Source organism: Monodon monoceros, unplaced genomic scaffold, assembly GCF_005190385.1.
Source record: "Monodon monoceros isolate NGI ecotype Baffin Bay Population unplaced genomic scaffold, NGI_Narwhal_1 Super_Scaffold_22, whole genome shotgun sequence".
Lineage (NCBI taxonomy): Eukaryota > Metazoa > Chordata > Mammalia > Artiodactyla > Monodontidae > Monodon > Monodon monoceros.
This window is the reverse complement of record NW_021703779.1, coordinates 32,239,104-32,251,738: the sequence shown is the minus strand read 5'-3', so window position 1 is coordinate 32,251,738 and position 12,635 is coordinate 32,239,104. Positions and strand designations below refer to the sequence as shown.

At 39.3% G+C, this 12,635-nt stretch overlaps 1 protein-coding gene across 1 annotated transcript in view; it reads right to left on the bottom strand.

The window, feature by feature from the left end:
* Positions 1-12,635, bottom strand: part of CFAP47 (cilia and flagella associated protein 47) — a 489,073-nt gene that overhangs the window by 239,453 nt on the left and 236,985 nt on the right. Inside the window, 1 exon segment of the mRNA XM_029240167.1 lies at positions 5,967-6,125. Within this exon segment, the coding sequence (XP_029096000.1) occupies positions 5,967-6,125 (159 nt within the window).

Here is a 12,635-nt window from a genome sequence, read left to right as displayed (position 1 = left end):
TCTGTCCATTGGTGTAAGTGGGGTGTTAAAGTCCCCTACTATGAATGTGTTACTGTCGATTTCCCCTGGTATGGCTGTTAGCATTTGCCTTATGTATTGAGGTGCTCCTATGTTGGGTGCATAAATATTTACAATTGTTATATCTTCTTCTTGGATCGATCCCTTGATCATTATGTAGTGTCATTCTTTGTCTCTTCTAATAGTCTTTATTTTAAAGTCTATTTTGTCTGATATGAGAATTGCTACTCCAGCTTTCTTTTGGTTTCCATTTCCATGGAATATTTTTCTATCCCCTTACTTTCAGTCCGTGTGTGTCTCTAGGTCTGAAGTATGTCTCTTGTAGACAGCATATATATAGGTCTCGTTTTTGTATCCATTCAGCCAATCTGTGACTTTTGGTGGGAGCATTTAATCCATTTACATTTAAGGTAATTATCGATATGTATGTTCCTATTCCTATTTTCTTAATTGTTTTGGGTTTGTTATTGTAGGTCTTTTCCTTCTCTTGTGTTTCTTGCCTAGAGAAGTTTCTTTAGCATTTGTTGTAAAGCTGGTTTGGTGGTGCTGAACTTTCTCAGCTTTTGCTTGTCTGTAAAGGTTTTAATTTCTCCATCAAATCAGAATGAGATCCTTGCTGGGTAGAGTAATCTTGTTTGTAGGTTTTCTCCTTCATCACTTTAAATATGTCCTGCCAGTCCCTTCTGGCTTGCAGAGTTTCTGCTGAAAGATCAGCTGTTAACCTTATGGGGATTTCCTTGTGTGTTATTTGTTGCTTTTCCCTTGCTGCTTTTAATATGTTTTCTTTGTATTTAATTTTTGAAAGTTTGATTACTATGTGTCTTGGCGTGTTTATCCTTGGATTTATCCTGTATGGGACTGTCTCTGCTTCCTGGAGTTGATTAACTATTTCCTTTCCCATATTAGGGAAGTTTTCAACTGTAATCTCTTCAAATATTTTCTCAGTCCCTTTTTTTTTCTCTTCTACTTCTGGAACCCCTATCACTCGAATGTTGGTGCGTTTAATGTTGTCCCAGAGGTCTCTGAGACTGTCCTCAGTTCTTTTCATTCTTTTGTCTTTATTCTGCTCTACAGTAGTTATTTTCACCATTTTATCTTCCAGGTCATTTATCCGTTCTTCTGCCTCAGTTATTCTGCTATTGATCCCATCTAGAGTATTTTTAATTTCATTTATTGTGTTGTTCATCGTTGCTTGTTTCATCTTTACTTCTTCTAGGTCCTTGTTAAACGTTTCTTGCATTTTGTCTATTCTGCTTCCAAGATTTTTGATCATCTTTACTATCATTATTCAGAATTCTTTTTCAGGTAGACTCCCTATTTCTTCTTCATTTGTTACGTCTGGTGGGTTTTTCTCTTGCTCCATATGTTGTGTGTTTTTCTGTCTTCTCATTTTGCTTAATTTACTCTGTTTGGGGTCTCCTTTTTGTAGGCTGCAGGTTTGTAGTTCCTGTTGTTTTTGGTACCTGTCCCCAGTGGCTAAAGTTGGTTCAGTGGGTTGTGTAGGCTTCCTGGTGGAGGGGACTAGTGCCTGCGTTCTGGTGGATGAGGCTGGATCTTGTCTTTCTGGTGGGCAGGTCCACGTCTGGTGGTCTGTTTTGGGGTGTCTGTGGACTTATTATGATTTTAGGCAGCCTCTCTGCTAATGGGTGGGGTTGTGTTCCTGTCTTGCTAGTTGTTTGGCATAGGGTGTCCAGCACTATAGCTTGCTTGTCGTTGAGTGAAGCTGGGTGCTGGTGTTGAGATGGAGATCTCTGTGAGATTTTCGCCATTTGATATTATGTGGAACTGGTAGGTCTCTTGTGGACCAGTGTCCTGAAGTTGGCTCTCCCACCTCAGAGGCAGAGCGCTGAGTCTTGGCTGCAGCACCAAGAGCCTTTCATCCACATGGCTCAGAATAAAAGGGAGATAAAGAAGAAAGAAAGAAAGAAAGAAAGAAAGAGAGAAAGAAAGAGATAAAGAAAGAAAGAAAAGAAAAAGAAAGAAATAAAGAAAACGAAAGAAAGAAAGAAAGAAAGAAAAAGAAAGAAAGAAAGGAAGGAAGGAAGGAAGGAAGGAGGGAAGGAAGGAAAGAAAGAAAGAAAGATAAAGTAAAATAAAATAAGCTAAAATAAAATTATTAAAATAAAAAATTATTAAGAAAAAAATTTTTTTATAAAAAAAAAAGATAGTACCCTAGATCAAATGGTGAAAGCAAAGCTATACAGACAAAATCTCACACAGAAGCATACACATACGCACTCACAAAAAGAGGAAAAGGGGAAAAAAATCATAAATCTTGCTCTCAAAGTCCTCCTCCTCAATTTGGGTGATTCGTTGTCTATTCAGGTATTCCACAGATGCAGGGTACAGCAAGTTGATTGTGGAGCTTTAATCCGCTGCTTCTGAGGCTGCTGGGAGAGATTTCCCTTTCTCTTCTTTGTTCTCACAGCTCCCGGGGCTCAGCTTTGGATTTGGCCCCGCCTCTGCGTGTGGGTGGCCGGATGGTGTCTGTTCTTCGCTCAGACAGGACGCGGTTAAAGGAGCAGCTGCTTAGGGGGCTGTGGTTCACTCAGGCCGGGGGGAGGGAGGGGTACGGAGTGCGGGGCGAGCCTGCGGCGGCAGAGGCCAGCGGGACGTTGCATCAGCCTGAGGTGCGCCGTGCGTTCTCCCGGGGAAGTTGTCCCTGGATCCCAGGACGTGGGCAGTGGCGGGCTGCACAGGCTCCTGGGAGGCAAGGTGTGGAGAGTAACCTGTGCTTGCACACAGGCTTCTTGGTGGCTGTAGCAGTAGCCTTAGTGTCTCATGCCTGTCTCTGGGGTCCGCGCTTTTAGCAATGGCTCACGCCCGTCTCTGGAGCTCCTTTAAGCAGCGCCCTTAATCCCATCTCCTTGTGCATCAGGAAACAAAGAGGGAAGAAAAAGTCTCTTGCCTCTTTGGCAGGTCCAGACTTTTCCCCGGACTCCCTCCTGGCTAGCCATGGTGCACTAACCCCTTCAGGCTGTGTTCACGCCGCCAACCCCAGTCTTCTCCCTGGGATCTGACTGAAGCCCGAGCCTCACCTCCCAGCCCTGCCCGCCCCGGCAGGTGTGGAGACAAGCCTCTCGGGCTGGTGAGTGCCGGTCGGCACCGATCCTCTGTGCGGGAATCTCCCCACTTTGCCCTCTGCACCCCTGTTGCTGTGCTCTCCTCCGCAGCTCTGAAGCTTCCCCCTCCGCAAGCCGCAGTCTCCGCGCCCGCGAAGGGGCTTCCTAGTGTGTAGAAACCTTTCCTCCTTCACGGCTCCCTCCCACTGGTGCAGGTCCCGTCCCTATTCTTTTGTCTCTGTTTATTCTTTTTTCTTTTGCCCTACCCAGGTACGTGGGGAGTTCCTTGCCTTTTGAGAGGTCTGAGGTCTTCTGCCAGCGTTCAGTAGGTGTTCTGTAGGAGTTGTTCCACGTGTAGATGTATTTCTGGTGTATCTGTGGGGAGGAAGGTGATCTCCGCGTCTTACTCTTCCGTCATCTTCCCCGGTGATCCGATATTAATTTATTTAAACATTATACTGTTAAAATCTGGGTGGGAAAGAATAAAAATAGATTATTCCTCATCACTGATCCATAGTACTATGCTAACCAATGAATGATCCTTCACAATAGTGTCTCCCAAATTGATTTCCTTAAAATTCATTTTGTTAATGACTGAGTATGATTTTCCGTTTGAAAATTAATCTTATATATACCTAATACATATGACATAAGGAAGGGGCAGGTGTGTATGTGTGTGTGTGCATGTGCACACTGGTGTGTGAGTGCAAGAATATCTGTGTTGGAATGTGTGTGACTGTGGCATGCCTGGGTTTATAACGTGGTGGCTGCACTGACATATTTTAACTATAATAAAAGTACAAATATATAAAACTGAAACTCAAATTACCCAAAAGACTTCCATGAAAGAAAAGATTCTAGGAATTCCAAATTTTTAGACTAATCATATTCTTACCTTATTTCTCCATTGTTTTCCAAACTATTTCCTGGTGTGTAAGACCATGAGTAGCCAGATGGAGAAGTAAACAGAGATCACACAAGCTCCAAGTGTCAGCTTTTCTGCCCCAGAGCCATGATAATGACACGCTAACACCATCCATGGGTCTCTTAGACATGTGTGGCAAAGAGATGTTTTGTTTCAGAAAATTTGTGTGAGAGGCTTGGGAAGTGTAAGAGTTCATTATTCAGGAGGAAATCAGAAGATCACAATACACATCTCAGTGACAATCAAATGCCTGCTCCCTCTCCTGGGTGCCCTTATCGAATAAGCCATTCTGTCCAGGTGAGCATCTTAATGCTCTCCTCACACAAGTGGCCTTTACTAGAGTCATTCTCTTTTCTTCCCACTCAAGCCACCGCACACCTACGATTCTTTGTAATCCATATGGAAATCGGGCAACATAAATTTACTTCTTTACCATACATCCGTGGTAGAAAATAATATTTAGACAAACTAATGGCTACACAAAGTCTATCAAAGCAATATCACAACCATTTTACAGAGGTTTAAAAATCCTTCTGCCCCATCCTTTGAGATATTAACACTTAGAACTCTGCCTGGAACATCATCAAATCTCACTAAATGCCAGTCTTAGTAATCTTTCTAATGGATTTGCTCCATAGGACACTCAAGATAAATTGATGAATGTACCTATAAGAGAAACATTTTCTATGCTGTGTAAACCACCGAACCTTAATTCAAACAAAAACAGACATAGGCCCGGGGACTGCTTTAACTTAAATCACAAGTCTCCATGGCAGAAGGGCATGTAAATTGCTATGTGTATAGTGAATGGCTCCTTGATAAAAAGCATAGATACAATCCTAAAAAGCTGAACTTAAAATAGCACTCAATACAAGTGCTTTCAAAATGCAGATGGTCAATAGACACATGAAAACAAGCTCCACCTTGCTAATCATCAGGGAAAATGCAAATCAAAACCATAATGAGATACCACCTCACACCTGTCAGAATGGCCACCATCAAAAAGAACACAAATAACAAATGTTGGTGAGGATGTAAAAAAGGGAAACCCTTGTACACTGTTGGTGGGAATGTAAGTTGGTGCAGCCACTGTGGAAAACAGTATGGAAGTTTCTCAAAAAACTAAAAATAGAACTACCATGTGATGAAATAGAACTACCATGTGATGCAGCAGTTCCAGTCCTGGGTACATATATGAAGAAAATGAAGACACTAATTTGAAAAGATACATGCACCCCAATGTTCATAGCAGCATTATTTACAATTGCCAAGATATGGAAGCAACCTAAGTGTCCAGCATATACACACACACACACACACACACACACACACGCACGCGCGCACAGTGGAATACTACTCAGCCATAAAAAAGAATGAAATTTTGCCATCTGAAGCCACGTAGATGGACTTGGAGGGCATTATGTTTAGAAAAATAAGTCAGACAGAGAAAGACAAATACTGTATGATATGACTTATAGGTGGAACCTAAAAAATATAACAAACTAGTGACGATAACACAAAAAGAAACAGACTCACAGTTACAGAGAACAAACTAATGGTTACTAGAGGTGGGGGGGAGTGGAAGGTACAAACTATTGGGTGTAAGATAGGCTCAAGGATGTATTGTGCAACACAGCAAATATAGCCAATATTTTATAATAACTATAAATGGAAAGTAACCTTTAAAATTGTATAAAACATTTATAAAAACACAAGTCCCTTTAACTTCTATTATAAAATTGAGACTTATTTCCAAAGAAAGAGTATCAAAGTAAAAATATCAGAGATACAGAAGCCAAAAACTGTGCAAATGTAAGTAAGTACACATCTGTGTCTGTATACACACATGATCTCAAAGAACAAGAGCTGCCAGGAGATGAAACTTAGAAGAACAGCTGTGCTTGGGACACTCCATGGCCTGAGAAAAGCAGAAACATATAAAATAGGTAACATTTACTTACGATGGCTTTAAAATTGAGGACTTCACCCTTGACAGCAAAAGTCAGCATAGTACCTCCTGTTCCACTCTTAGGTTTTGAAATTAATAGCAGTGAAGCTTCAGCAGGATGGAGGAAGCGACTGGTATATTTCAGAGTTCAAACCAAACAGTAATTTGGTTTCTATTTAACAAAAGATAAAAACGAAAATATTGTAGTGAAAAAAGACAACAAGCATCTATTCAGTGTATGTGCCTAGTAACCACACCCTGCAAAATACTCACTTCTACAATAAAGTTAAAGATTGTTGCAGATCTTAGAAAGCCTACAATCTAGTTATTGCTGTCAGTCAAAACATCTTGATCCAGTATGTAAAACCTAAAGTTAACTTCCAAATGTATGTATAATCTACTGAATACTGGATTTTCTAAGAGCTAGCCACAGGAAATCATATATGTATTTTTGTTGTGAATTTCATAGGACATTTTGTGCTACTGTTTAGGCACATTCTTAGTTATATCAATGACTCTTTTTTTTTTTTGGTATGCAGGCCTCTCACTGTTGTGGCCTCTCCTGTTGCAGAGCACAGGCTCGGGACGCGCAGGCTCAGCGGCCATGGCTCACGGGCCCAGCCACTCCGCGGCATGTGGGATCCTCCCGGACCGGGGCACGAACCTGTGTCCCCTGCATCGGCAGGCGGACTCTCAACCACTGCGCCACCAGGGAAGCCCTATCAATGACTTTTGATTGCAGGGAGGAAAAAATGAGAAAGACAAAGAATTCAAAAAATACTTAAAACTGTGGTTGAAAATAAAATTCGAACCTCAAATCAAAATAACGGTATATAAGTAGCATGACTTTTATTTGAAAGATAGACTTAATTAAAAGAAAGAATAAGGAAAACATGTCCATCTCATTTAATCTTCAACTTTCTAGTCTAAACCATAGTAAAATGGTTAAAGAATCGATGGATTCGGAAATTTTACTTCCCAGTTTCTAGGGGAATGAGTCAACCATGGCACCCTGGCAGCCCTGCATAACAACACAGGCCACACACATGCAAGGCTTAACTGCAGTGGATATAAGTCTTGGCAGAAAGCTCTGTGATCCTCCCATAACATAAGAGCATGGAACTTCAGGAAGCACTGCTACAAGAACATTTTTCACTTGCCTATCTTCCCTGAGAGGCTGTCACCAGACAGTTTCTCACTGCCTCCTACATTCTGATGAGGTCTGAGGCTTGCTGCCTATCCTCCTACAGGGTAGAGTTACAGGCTAGAAACTGCTTAGTTGCAGCATGAAACTGGCTGTCAGCAACAGGTGTCCTACCATGCATGATGCAGTCACCTGGTCCCTGTTGTTTTGGTGTCACTCTGCATAAGGGACATGGAGATCTGGCCCCTTTGTTAACTCTTGCTTTCACTGTTTATAGAAGTAATGAGGTCTCTGAATAAAAAATGGGCTCAATGTTTCTTTAATGGCTGAGTCTTTCTGCCTTGCCTTGCTGCCACAACTGTGGGTGGTAAACCGTGGGGACCTTTTACCATTGCTTTTTCACTGGCTTTTAGCACAGTTAGCATTATACATCATATCACAGTTATTCTTTGTACAAACTATCACCTGTCACCTTCCCTTAGGATAGACACAGTTGGGAATGGAGATGGGAATAGATTCTCTCGGCATTATACTTTGGCTTAACTTCCCCAGAACCTTTGAGGAATCTCTGTTAAATGGGTGAGTTTAGGGAGCAGCATAGACTAAAATGAACGGAGGACTTTCAAAACCAATTGAAATATTCTCAAAATTGTTTCTTAGGGAAAATTACAACTCACAGCCAGCAGGAATGGGGAGGATTTTATTCAGATATAATATCACTAATCTCCTCAACTTCTGCTAAAGGATACTTTCTTGGCTATTATGAAAAGCTCATGGGCTTAAATTTAATTGAAAACAAAGAATATTTGACCTTGAGATCTTTTTTTGGGTGTATAGGCTCAAAGTCTGTGTTAGGATACCTGTGAGAGACTTAGGATTTTTCTAGATATTCCAAAATTCATTACTAGATAAAGCCATTCACTCAATTAATATTTATAATTTATAATGTTCCAGACATTGTTTTAGGTTTGGGAGATACAGTAATTGGGAAAAAAATACACTATTCCTGATCTCCTGGATCTTTCATTTTATAGGATATGGCAGACATTAATTATGTCATCATAAAATAAATGTGAAAATTACAAATTATGTATGTGCTATGAAGTGATAGAAGGGCGCATAATGGAGAGTATGATGTAGTCTGAAATATCAGAGGAAGTGATATGTTAGGTAGGATATGGAGGACGAGAATGAGTCAGGTAGAATTTGTAGGGGATGAAAGAAGGCATCCAAGCCAAGGCCTCTAAAATGAGAAATTATGATGTGTTTGAAGAAATTACCAAAGGCCAGTGGTGCTGAAGCTTAGAGAGCAAGGGTGTTAGTGATGCAAGATGTAGCTAAGAGCCAGCCATGAAAGGCCACATGGGCCATGTTGAGATATTCAGTCTATATCCTAATGGTGATAAAAAGCTATTGGAATATTTTAAGCAGAAGAGTAACATGACCAAATTTACATCAAAAAAATTATTGCCATTCTAATATAAAGAATGGATTGCAGAGAAACCTTTTAAGAATCTATTGTAGTAGCCCAGTTTAAAGATGATAGTACATTAAATTAGCATAGAGGAGATAGATAAGGGGAAAGATGTCAAATTTAAGATACATTGGGTAAAATCAATAGGATGAGGTAATGGATGGGCTCTCCATGGAAGGTGATGAAAAATGGAGTTCAAGAATGACCATAAGCGGGCTTCCCTGGTGGCGCAGTGGTTGAGAGTCCGCCTGCCGATGCAGGGGACACAGGTTCGTGCCCCGGTCCGGGAAGATCCCACATGCCATGGAGCGGCTGGGCCCGTGAGCCATGGCCACTGAGCCTGCACGTCTGGAGCCTGTGCTCCGCAACGGGAGAGCCCACAACAGTGAGAGGCCCGCGTACCGCAAAAAAAAAAAAAAAAGAATGACCATAAGCTAAATAACATGCACTTAGTAAATAAATTTATGGAACTATACTTAAGTTTTATAAAACATTTTAAAATAGAGTATCCTTTTTATGAAGCCAACAGCTGGTTTTAGGACCATCAAGATTTGAGCTTCTCCTGAGTATAGATATTCCTTTTATAAATTTTGTAGTCATATTTAAGCATGGAAATGACCAGTATTCCTTCCTGAGAGTGTTAGAAATTTCAGAATCAAGTGGGTTGTCCTTTTCAGGTAAGTATCTTATGTCTCCAGATGCATATCATAATTATGGACTTTATCTTAATTTTTTTATCTTTTATTTTCTTTTTGTTCCAATTGCCTCCCCCTCATTCAAAAAAGTCTCCTTTATATTATATGTACCTCATAGACTACTTCAACATGGCTTTTGGATGGGATGGAAAATAAATATATGACACATCAATGTCAGTGCCCAGATGGCTCAATGAGAATAATGAGAAAAAAAGAAACAGAATGGTTTTCTAAAAGTATACTTTCACTTCTATGACAGTCACTCTATGATTAGAGCTAAATTTAGTCATCAAGTTAGATGCAGAAATGTTTTTTTATATGCTGGTATAGCTGTTTAATCTTTTCTATATAAATGATATCTCAGGGAATTTAAATCCACAACTGGCAGAAAGAGCCATTATTAATCATGATTCAGACAGAATCTAAGACAGGATATGGTGCACATAGATAATTACGTAATATCTGATAATGATAAACCTATAGATTTTTTAAAGAAAATAAAATATTTTCTGAACCCTATGTGTAAAAACCAAAGTCTTCTAAATTATTTAGTCTAAAAAGATATTTTTATATCACTGAGACCAAGATAAACAAACATACTGACTGATCTCAAAGAAAATAAAAATAATACAGGTCATAGATGAGAATGTAAAAGTCAGAATACAAAAATCAGAGATGCTTATTAAGATATTATAACTCCAGTTTAAGAACAGGATGCTATAAAATAGAGATACTCAATGCAAAAGAAAGTATTCTTACAAATATATATAGGAGATCACCTATCTATTTATCTATCTATCTATCTATCTATCTATCTCCTAAAGGAAACAGTTGGAAAAGAAGGCTTGTTGATAAAGAGAGAAAAAAGCAATGAGCTGAAAAATATGAGTGATAAGATAAGATATACAGAGGATCCAATTAACAGGTAGTATCCAACAACTAAAGGTTGGAAAATGAGAACAATGAAAATGGAGGGGAGAGAATGATGAAAGAAATTATTTAAGAGAACTTTTCAGAGCTTATGAAAAACAAGTTCATAATTAAAGGACTCACTGTGCACCCAGATAGTGAATTTAAAAAGTCCCTCCTTGGGCTTCCCTGGTGGCGCAGTGGTTGAGAGTCCGCCTGCTGATGCAGGGGACGCGGGTTCGTGCCCCAGTCTGGGAAGATCCTACATGCCGCAGAGCAGCTGGGCCCATGGGCCATGGCCACTGAGTCTGCGTGTCCGGAGCCTGTGCTCCGCAACGGGAGAGACCACAGCAGCGAGAGGCCCGCGTACCGCAAAAAAAAAAAAAGTCCCTCCTTGATGCATTCCGGAACAATATCACAACACAATGGAAGATCCTAAAAATGTCCAGAGGTGTGGGAAAACAGAATTATAGTAGACTTTCTCATCACCAATACTGAATACCATGAGGCAAGTGGAACAATTATCTCAAGAGTTATGAGGAAAAACCTTTTCATCTTGGAAAAATATAGGAAGCAAAAAATAAATCAAGTGTAAATGTAGTCAAAAGACATGCCTAAAAATAAAAATTTTAGGAAATTTACCTCTCCCATACTTTTTATTAGAAGGTTTCATAAAGGAAGTTTTTAGTAAATAAGTGAGTACACTAAGAAAGAGAAGGATATTAGTTTCTATCCAAAGAGAAATATAGGGTGCCCAATACTAAGCTCTTCAGTAGGTCTGGAAAGCACTCAGTCCAAATAAGAATGAAAGGTAAAGTGCTCTAGAATGTGGTATACTTGAAGGAAGGATTAAATTTACTCACTTCTTTAGAATTTATTTTCTCAGCTTAAAAAAAGCATCAAAAGATGCTTTGTACACTGATTGCATAAGAAATATTTACAAAACACATTTTTACTCTTGGAACAGTAATGAACAGAGGATAAAACTAGTGATGTTTGGTGGGAGGGTGATCCATCTAGAGGAATAAGTAAGCAAGACCATCAAATATAGCTATATGTCAAGACATTATTTCTGAAGTTGACATAATAAAAATACTGGCAAAGATATATAGATTATTTATATTTATGGAGGTAACCATTGGAAGAACTAAAATTAGACATAGTTGAAAGAGTTAAAAGTAGGCACTCAAGAAGTGGATCTTTGGGCTTCCCTGGTGGCGCAGTGGTTGAGAGTCCGCCTGCTGATGCAGGGGACACGGGTTCGTGCCCCGGTCCAGGAAGATCCCACATGCCATGGAGTGGCTGGTCCCGTGAGCCATGGCCGCTGAGCCTGCGCGTCCGGGGCCTGTGCTCCGCAACGGGAGAGGCCACAACAGTGAGAGGCCCGCATACTGCAAAAAAAAAAAAAAAGAATTGGATCTCTGGAGATGGGAATATGAGGGGAGAAGGATTTCCTTTGCATGTTAAACTCTTCTGTATCTGAGTTGTTAAAGCAGATTCAAATTAAATTTTGATTAAAAAAGATAAAGAAGTTGAAAACAAGAATATATGTACATGTACAATATGGTCAAAATATGAATACATATATTCATGATTACATGTATAAGTGTACATGGATATATGGTCAGTTAACGTTCACTTGGCATGTGTTAAAAACCTCAAGAAGCTAATATTCATAAATATGTCTATATTGATGCAGACCATTAAAGGTACAATGGTGAATAAAAAGAAAAAAGCACCGCTGAGAAATTAATGGGAATTACGTTCACCCAAGTGAAATGTTCTCACAAACCAGCTCCTGGAGAAGCAAAAATGATATAATTATATGTCATGGATCTTCAGGATTTCTTACAAATAGTCAAAGTCACATTTCACTGAATGCCAAGGGCTCTGTATGAATATGATATACACAAACACAGACACACAGTATGGCAGGTGTTAGTTTAATAAGAGTACTAACTCTGGATTTACATTGGCTAGTTTTGAATCTTTATTTCACCATTTAATAGCAGGGAAAATTGGGCAAATGATTTAATGTCTCTGTGCCCAATGTCTTGTTTTGTAAAACGAGGACACTAGTATGGTTGCAAGAATGATTAAATATGAAAAGGTACAAAAAAGTGTATGCTATATAGATTTCATACATAACAAATGTTTAACATATATTGTTTTAATATTTATATATATAATACATTTACTTTGTAAACATCTAATTATACATATGCTATAATAAACACATACTTGTTCATATAAAAAGACTGGAAAGAAATGAATAAATTAAATGTGTTTATCTGATGGAATTCTAGACAATTTTTGTTCTCCTCTTTACATTTTTCTGTTAAGTGCAAATTTTCAACAATGCAGGTATACAGGTTTTACATTTATAATAGAAACTATAAATTTAATTGTTAATTTAACTAACAAGAAAAATGGTCTTAAGCTACGACATCAGAGGTTTAG